The 10,319-nt window shown below is 28.1% G+C and overlaps 1 protein-coding gene across 1 annotated transcript; it reads right to left on the bottom strand.

Moving 5' to 3' along the window:
* Positions 1–7,242: 7,242 nt before the first annotated feature.
* Positions 7,243–10,058, bottom strand: LOC102673745 (proline-rich protein 4). Its single transcript, XM_006623883.2, has 2 exons — positions 9,922–10,058; positions 7,243–9,315 (listed from the first exon to the last, which is right to left on the bottom strand). The coding sequence occupies exons 1-2, from the start codon at positions 9,931–9,933 to the stop codon at positions 8,236–8,238; spliced, it is 1,092 nt and encodes a 363-aa protein (XP_006623946.1). The 5' UTR covers positions 9,934–10,058; the 3' UTR covers positions 7,243–8,235.
* Positions 10,059–10,319: the final 261 nt, after the last annotated feature.

Raw genomic sequence — 10,319 nt, 5'->3', positions numbered from 1 at the left:
GATAAAAATAAAATAAATTTATTTATTTTTAATAAAATAAATTTAAATAAATTATATAAATATAAAATTTCTATAATAACAATAAAACATTTAAATTTCTATTTTTAATTCATATTTTTTATTTAATATTTTTTATTTAATAGATGAGTATAAATAAAAACATAATAAATTTATTTTTAAAATATTTGAATAATTAATAATTTTAATTATTTATAAAAAATATAAAATTTTGCAATAGTCCAGATAGTTACTGATTAAATCACTATCATTAAGATTTCAGATAAATAATTAGTAAATCATATCATAATAATTCATTATATTATTTTAAAAAAACTATTGCTTGTAAAATAGTATTCCATTAATATTGATTTTATTTTATAAGAAGAATATTCATCATTTTTATAAATAAATTTCCATCAAAATCTATTTTATAAATCGTCAATTATGTTTATCTTTCATTAAAAACGTTTCTATATACAAAAATCAAAATAAGAAAGATCGATATTAAAGAACCAATATTCAAAAATTTCCATTTTATTTTAGCGATATTAAAAAAATGAGATTCTAATTATTGTTGTTTTATTAAAAAAAATATAATTTTATTATGTTCTATTCAAACGAAAAAATTCTTTCGTTAACGTTTCATTTTGAAAGAAATATTTTGAATACATTTCAAATTAAGATCATTATTATGTTCAAATGATGGCCATATAGAAATTTTATCTTCAGATTTGATATCAATTGTTCTCCTATTCCAATTATATAATCGAAATAAAGAGGACGTCAAAATCCACGAATCTCAAAGAAATCTCAAAATCTATTTTCCAAATCATCCACTATCTTTATCTCCATTTCAAACCAATTAAAACTCTTCTACACCAATTATATGACAAAATCCAAACAAAAGATACCGGAAGGTCAACGTCCAGAAATCTCGAGGAAACTTCCCGATGGCTAAATACGGGTGCTAAAGGAGCAAAGGAGAAACGGAGTTGAAGAAGGGCTCTGCGGGTTAAGGGAAATGGAGTAGAAGGAGAATGAGGAGGACTCCGTAATTAACTACGATGAGAGTGGTGGGATAGTCCCGTTTGAGTCGGTGAGAATCCCCCGGGACCTGACCCGTCGTATCAGACGCCAAACACTCCTGGCACCGAGTTTGGTCTCGTCCTCGGCCAGCCTCGAACCACGTTCAAGTTTCGCTACGATAATTGCCTTCGCTTCACAGTCGCGCCCCCGACACCCACGGCATTGGATAAAAGGGACTCCACCCCCGTTCACAGGGAACGAACGAAGCTGCGAAGGCACGGGGACGAACGGATGCCGCGGGGGAAACTCGATAATGGCTTTCAGCCTCCGAATTTACGCGATTCAGATCTCTTCGTCACGGAAACTCTTGGATATTCACTTTTCATCGGTTCAATCCCTTTCCATTTTCCTTTCTTCTCTATTATGGAGTTTGAAGAACATTGTTCCGTTTCAATTTTTATCACGCGACGATGAGCGTTTTTCCTTGTTCGTCAGGGGAAATGAGAATGAAATCAATCTTTAAGTAAAATATAAGTGTTATTTTCAATATTTATCTCCTAATAATATAAGATAGAACAAAATTTTAATAAAACTAATTTTAATAAACTATAAAATAATTAAGTTTTGGTTTTACATTATCCTAATGTAAAAATATTTCTAAGCGAATATGAAATATAAAAAAATGATAAAAATTTGGAAATTGATATTGAAAGAGATTTTTTGTCAAAAAATAAGTTGTTTTATGTACAATTCATTATTCTTTATATACATATTATATATATATATATATTATATACATATTAAAATTTTTGATACTATCATTGTTCAATAAATTGATAATACATTTATTTGAAAAGTAATTTATTTGTTTTAAATTTAATTTTTATTACTTTCACAACCTAATTCAAAACCTAACTACATAATTTATTTATTTATTTATCTTACATTCTTAAAATATTCTCACAATTTCTAACACGATTAGCAAAAATATATATTTGTCTACAATCAATGAAAAATTTGTCAAATTCGCACTTACTATTATCAATCATACTTTCTATCATTTTTAAATCCAAAACTTGTAAAATTTCCAATGCGTAAACAAACACCTTATGAAAAATTCATTAACCGCATTCGAGCGTGGCCACACGATCCAATAAAAAAACGAACAAATTTCGCTCGTGTATACGTTCCCAGGTACAAGTCACGAATTAATCCAAGTGAGAGCAAACCACCGTCTCGAAACGGTTGCTTCCGGTATCCAAGACTCGTAATATTCTACTATGTTCTTCCGGTGATCGCGAAACTTTTTTACTTGCCAAGCGAAACCGACGCGACATGATATAGTGGCGCTCGAGAACCGTGAACGGAATTTATAACAATAATTATGGACGAGGGCGGACCAAGATTTTATGTGTCTCTGTTGACGTGCAATAAATACGATCTAAACGCGATTCACGATCGTTATACGCTAAAAGTTGTATCGTTCATAACACATATTGCTTTCACTGTAATTCACTCGAGAAACCACTGTACCCTGTTCTACAGAAATAAATATGGGATCCGTAAATAACCGTGGATGAAACGCGTACATAAATTGACAACGACAACATGTCTTTCTTGAAACTTTCCTTTTTGGTGTAATGATATTTTTATTAATGTAAATTAAAATCGAGCAGTATAAACTGGTTTAAGTGATGAAGTATTTCTTTACTTTTTTATTGGATCGCGTTAATTAATCCGTCTGAAGTGAGAGTTCCTTTGTATAGAAACTTGTTTCACGATCGAAATTTATAGGAATTTATATTAATTTTAAAATAAATTGTATTAATTGGTATAAGATATTGATTGTTGAATAACAATGTAAGAGAATAATAATTAAATATTCATTTCAATTGAATTCCATTTTTCTTTATAAAGAATGTTTAGAATGTTTTATAACGTAGCATCTATTTTGGCTAATAAAAATATAATAGAGAAAAAATAAATATGTAGAATTTTTATTATATTATATTTTCGTATTATATTTTTTTACTTGCCAAGTAAAATTTCAAATAATTTTTCATAAAAAAAACATAATGTAAAAGATTTTAATAACTACAATATTCTAGAAATTTATTACTTTATAAATTAAAAATTAGATAATTGTATTTATATCAATAATATCTGCATTTTTTATAAATAAATTTTATGTAAACAATTGCTCATTCGGATATTAATGAAAAAATTAAATGAAATTTATATGAAAAAGTAATATATAAAGTAATAGTAGGAAGACATATTGATAAGATTATCAAATATTGATAAGATTATGAATTTTAGAGTATGATTTAATGTGATATACGTAATATTCATTACTACGACATAACGAAAATTTAGATAGTTAAATATTTCTATATTCCATGATATAATACTTACAACACGAAAGCATAATATACATAATGTGAATGCTTAAGCATGGTGTATAGAGACTCATTTTTTAAAATTACTTCTATTACTGGCTTTAATGATAGTATTTTAAAGTTTTATCAATGTTTCCCAGAACGTTTGAATTAATTATCATAAATAAGATAGAATATTTGTTGTGAAAAGAAATATAAATATATTCGTCAGTAATATTTATTAATAAAAATATTCTAAAATTGTCCTTGTTAGCTAATGATGTGAATAGAAACAAGGATAAAAAGATCTAAGAAAAGTAACATTTTTTTTTTACTTTAATTTCCTATATTATATTAATGATTGAAAATAAAGAAAATAATACAAGAATTCAAAAAAAAAACTAAAGAAATAAGTTTTAAAAATAATAGAATATTGAAATTAAGAGAGAGAGAAAGAAATATTTAACTATCTATTTGAAAAATGAGTTTCTTAATATTTTAATGATTATATTAACAACTATAATCATTACAAATTATATTAAAATTATTCCAACTTATATTAACAACTTTTACTATATATTTTCTAATATTAAATGTCACATATCTTTTTAAAATTTTATATCAAATTTTTCTTAATTTAATAATATAACAATAATAAAATAATATCACTATAATTTTAATTATATTATTTTCTTATTTTATTATTCCTAATATTGTTAACTTACAAATAAAGGGAATAAAATATTATATTTTTTTATTCATTTAAAAAAAATTTTAAATGTTCAGCATTAGAGAAATTCTTTCTTATATTAGAATAATTGAAATGTGAAACTCCCAAAGAAACAACGAAAAAAAGAAAAGAAATATGATAGGAAAGAAAAAAAAGGACGAAGGCACTTTTCTCCTATTATCGAAGCGCCGCCTAGAAAACCGGAAGTACGCGGGATCCCAATGCAGGAAGAAGTCGATGCCAACTTGTACAACTATAATTTACGCATGGTGGAATCGTCGTGATTTTTTTCACTTTCACAAAAGTAGCCGTTCATACGCTATCTAATAAGACCGGCCGTTTACACACTTTCATATATAGTTATGTATTCTTTATAATTTCTAGTTTCCGTGTAACATAACTTTTTACATAACCGAAAAGAAGAAATATTCGCTGACGTCGAGTTAGTTATTCCGAGAACCGGTGCAACTCATTTATTAGGTTCGAGCGTTAATTAAATCTGAGATATCCATGCTTTCGCGAGTCTTTTTTTCCGGATTTATTCGATTAAAAATTAAAATTTTCCCGATCAATGGATAATTTCATTTATATCTTTATTAGATTTTTCTGTTGAGCAAATCCATGAAATTTAAAGTTAATGGACATATTGAGTTTCGAAAATAATTATTTGATTTTTTAATTTCTGCTTCAAAAAAGTATTTCTGTTTGAAATTGATTTCGAATGTAATTTTTATATTTATCAAATATATAAAAATATATAATTATCAAAAAAATTGATAATTTATTTTCATTGACTGTTTAAATAGTATAAAAAATTTTAGAAATATAAAAAAGTTTAAAAAGTTTAAAAAATTTTTTAGAATATCATAAATCATTCAGAAATCAAAGTCATCATAATTTCTATAAAATTTTTAATTTTAATATAAATATGTATATGATTTGTATTTAATTTTGCAGAGATTTATTATTTCAAATGATTAAGTTGAATGATTAATGAAGTTAATATATCTGTATAAAATATTAACATAAAAATTTTATATATGTAATTTTATATATTATATATTATAAATTTTATATATAAATTTTATATATTTATTTTATATTGAAATCATTTGGTATTTTTCATTAAAGCATTTTTTTTTAAAGCATTTTATTTTTTTTTTAATTAAAAGCAAAATCTTTAATAATTTTTTCGATATTCTAATATATTTTTTTTTGATTTATTGTGATATTTAATTTTCTACGTTTCTGTAATTATTTTTTTTTTTTTTTATATATTATTTCAAGTATATGTGAATAGAAATAAAAAAAATAACTAAATAACTCAAATTTATTGAATTTAAAATTATTCTGATTTTTCGACTGAAGAATTATTATATTTCAATATTAAAATTGATATGTAAAATTCTCATTCATCAAGGATTACGCAAAAGAAGACTATATTCCATATCAAATTTGAAGAAATTCACCGACGTTTTTAAACTTGTATAATTCGTGTATAAATCCAGAAGAATGTCCCTATGACGTAGCAGCTGAGGAGAAAGTAATGTTTTCATGAACATGTACACAAGCTTATTTAATTGCACTGCGAAACGATTAAGATTTACTTGAGATCGAAAGTGCGCCCGGAAGTGGCCGAACGTTGAATGTTTCGTCTTTTTTTTTTCTTGTCCTCTTTTCTCTTCGATCTTTCCGTGTCCGGCGATTAAAGATTTCTCGAGACTCCATAATCAGTTAATTCATTACTGCTTTTAATGTTTAAATAATTCGATCAAGATTATTTATTGCTGAAATTATTAAGACATTATAATTCTCGTATTGTAAATTAAAATTGAAGTTATGATTTAAATTATTCTGATTATTTTTTTCTTAATTTAAATTAATATCACTATGATTTTAGAATTTTTTTTTTAATCAGTATCTATATATTTTTCTTTAGATTATTGGATTATTGGATTGTTTGGAAAATGATATTAAATAAATGATACATATTAATATAAATTTTTTTTAATTTAAATTTAAATTAATATTATTATTATTCTAATTTTTTATATATTTTTTGATTTTTTTTAATTTTGAGGAAAATTGATTTTTTGAGAAAATGATATTAATATTATTAATATTACATATGAATAAAATATCATTGATATAATTTGCTTCTAAATTAAGAAATTATTGATATTAATACTATTTTGATATTGTTTTGATATTATTATACAAAACAATAAATTCACGTAAATATAAAAATAAATATATCTAAGAATCTTTTTTAAATAATCGAATCATCTTTCCATGATCTTTTATCGAGTGAAAGAGACGTTTATGTAACAATTCTTTCTTCTTTGCTCTTGATGATTTTTTATACTGTATTTATCTAGTTGATCGTAATGGGGAGGTAATGTGAAAAGGGAAATATTGTAAAAGTGAAACTCATCGTGAGGACAAGATTTCCGGTAAAATCATCATGAATCGAGAAAGCGTGATTCGTTAGCGCGTTTATACAAAATTTATTTTAATTTTTTTCCGAGAAAATGCATAAAAATCTTATATGGAGGAAAAAAATTGAGAAATATTGTTACAATACAAAAATAATTCTTTTCTTTTGTGAAAATCGTTAAGTAAAATTAAAAACTAATATTGTAAAAATATTTTTAATATTATAAAAATGTTCTTTTTGTTATTGTTGTCTGTTTTTAAAAACAGATCATCATTTTTGTTCTTTGAAAAAATTTTTTACGTAACAATTGCCTAATTTAAAAATTTTTTTTTTAATTTCAATTAGAAATTAATAAGAATATCTGATCTATTAAATTATATATAATCATATAATTAAATATTCGTTTAATTCACTGTAATATCGTAATATTATTTAATGGTAGCATTAAAATCTATATAAAAATCTATATTAAAATTGTGAAAGAAATGCATAAATTTTGTAAGTGATAATAATTCTTAAAATTCTTTAGAAGATAAAAAATTGATATAATCTTTAAATAATGGAAAAATAATAATTAAATAATAATAAAATACATAACTCATAGAAATACATACATAACTCGTAGAAATTAAAAAATTTGTGAAAGAGGAAGAAAATAAAATTCAATCGTATAAAATGATAGACGAGTATTTATTAAAAATCTTTGATATAAAAAGACACTCTATTTCGTTTGAGTATCTTAACTTAAATTAGGTACAAGAGTAGTTCGCCAGTACGAAATTATAATTTCTCGGTGGCGTTTATTTTACATCGGCTAATTTACGTTCGTAAAGTTTTCTTAAACGCCGGTGTTAATGTTTTCTTTGGAACAACTTAAGGAAAGAAAAAAAAAAAAAATACGACACGTATATTTAAATTTTTATATCAATGGTGATCATACTTATCTCCATTCTCTTTGTCTTATTTAATCTTTTAAGAAGTTCACCTAATTTTTTAAATAAAATTGTGCAATCTTATTGGATGTTAAAAGTATTGTTTAGATATTAATATTCATTATCACATAAACGAGATGGATTTCAAGAATTTATTGGATATATTTCAATGATAGAAAATATTAGCTGAAATCTAAAAAAAAGAATTATTTTTTCATATCTATTTGAAATCCATCCCTTTAATTCAAAGACCGAAAGCAGATTAATCGTACAAATTTTAACAAAATTATTATGACCAAACATTGACGCTGTCACCAAGAAATCGTTAATATCATTCAATTATACAAACAGCTTCTTAAATTACATAAATCTGAAAGACACGTTACGCTCAAGAGAAGCACTAACTACAGAAAATCAAGAAATGTTTTACCTCGTTCTCCCCATATGAAGATACACGCGATCATGTATCTTCAACATACTATTGCTATTATGTGAGACAACGAGTTTCATCTCGATATTTCCTTATTCCTTTTTTGGATAATAAAAAAAAGGAAGAGCTAAAAAAAAAAAAGAAGAAGATTATTGAAATCTTCGTTAAATTTCATCGACGGTTTTTCTTCGTTATCATTACGTTCGCGAAAAGAGAGAAAGAGACAATTGCCCAGAGATCCAGCAGCGCGTATATTAAAAATCTTATCATATCGAAGAAACCGTCTCGATCACTCGAAGAAATCAACGATGATGATATCCGCCTCCGTCTCCATACCCAGAAATACCTTCGTAACCGCCTCCTCCGTAACCTCCGCCCCCATGTCCTTCGTGTATCGGCACTGGTACAGGTACCTTGACTGGAACCGGTACCTCCTTCTCCACAGGTACAGGTACTTCCTTTTCTACGATGTATGGTTTGTCCACAGGTACTTTGACAGGATACGGGACAGGTTTTGGGACCGGGACCGGTACAGGTTTTTGTACAGGGTACGGTTGAGGAACAGGTACTTTGACAGGTACGGGATAAGGTTTCTCTACTGGCACGGGATAAGGTTTGTCCACAGGTACCTTAACTTCGTATGGTACAGGTTTATCGACCGGTACTGGGTACGGTTTCTCGACAGTGACCGGATACGGTTTAGGTACGGTGACCGGGTACGGTTTGTCCACTGGTACCTTAACTTCGTATGGCACCGGTTTCTCGACCGGATACGGTTGCGGTACAGGAACTTTGACCTTTACTGGGAACGGCACGTGCTTCTCTACAGTATACGGCTGAGGTACAGGCACTTTAACCGGTACAGGTATGTGCTTCTCCACGGTATACGGTTGTGGGACCAACACCTTTACCTCGTATGGTTTGTCCACTGGTACTTTGACCTCGTAAGGCACCTTCTTCTCAACGGTGTAAGGCTGGGGCACGTGTACAGGCACCTTCACGAACACCTTCACGGGATATGGAACGTGCTTTTCCACAGTGTACGGCTGTGGTACACCGACCTTCACTTCGTACGGGACATGTTTCTCCACGAGGTAGGGCACGTGCTTCGTCACCTCGTAAGGAACCGGTACTTTTTTCACCACGGTCACGGCCTTCACTTCCTCGTGATGTTCGTAGCCACCGCCTCCGCCCAGGTCGCCGCCGCCGCCACCACCACCACCACCACCCAGATCACCGTAGCTACCATGCAATCCTCGTTTCTCCGTCTTCTTCTCCGTTGACTCGGATACAGAGTCCTTTGGCGATACACTCTCTTCCGCTGCTTTACTCTTCTCGGTGCAACTCACTTGCGTGGCCAATGCCACTAAGACGATGGCGAGCTGCGAGATGAAAGTTGAGATTGATTAAACTTATTCGATCGAATAATGTAGCTATATATGATTGTTTATTTGTGAAATTGCTTTCGTGAATATTTATAGGGGAAATGGTGTATGATATTTTAAACTTGTGTAATATATTATTATGGTTAGATTAGTTTTTTCGTTAATGAATTTGAAAAATTTTTTATAAAAAATTTTTATAAATATATCTCATATATCAATGAATGATAATTAAAATTTTTTTTCATTCTGACATTTGAATTTTAAATAAATTAAATTAATAATAAAATAAAATGAATTAATAATTTCTTTCCTGACCAAAAATCTTCTTCCTTGTTATACATAATTGCATAATTCAATATATATATCGTAGCTTTTTAAAATAATTAAATTGCCTGTTAAAAGATTCAGAATTAACGCAATTAAATTTAAATCACTGATTACTTTAGAAAAAATCAATCTTATTTTATTTAAAATAATTCTGAAACAGTAATGACACTCAGCTTCAACGAAACCAGCTTTAATACTTGTAAAATTCGTCTACTCAAACAAACACGATACAAACATTTCTCTTAAGTGATTCTCACGGAAACTAAAGTCGCTTACCTTGATATCCATCGTTGAGTTCGCGTATGTTTTGATGTGGCGTATAACCACTAACTGAACCGCTTCGTTTTCTAGACTGAGCCTTATATACTCCGCGGCATAATAGCTCAGTTACTTTCGCTGCACCTCATCGTCCGTATTATAGTTGTACGTCTTGTTTTGCATTTGCAAAAACGTGTTCAAGCTAGTGCCGGGATAACGTACGGGAAATTGTGCGAGCCCACCTCTAATCGCGTGATGATCTACTACTATTTGATCGCAATCTATGGAAACTGTTCCATTAGATAGCTTTTAAGATAACGCACAAACACAATAGACAGGTATTCTATTCAGTTTTATGAATATGTTTCATGAATAATTAGCAATTGTACGCATAATTATACGCATTATAGTATGGT

The sequence above is a fragment of the Apis dorsata genome, unplaced genomic scaffold (genome assembly GCF_000469605.1).
Source record: "Apis dorsata unplaced genomic scaffold, Apis dorsata 1.3 scaffold_967, whole genome shotgun sequence".
Classification (NCBI taxonomy): domain Eukaryota; kingdom Metazoa; phylum Arthropoda; class Insecta; order Hymenoptera; family Apidae; genus Apis; species Apis dorsata.
Note: the sequence above shows the minus strand (reverse complement) of the source record. Positions and strands in the feature narration are given on the sequence as shown.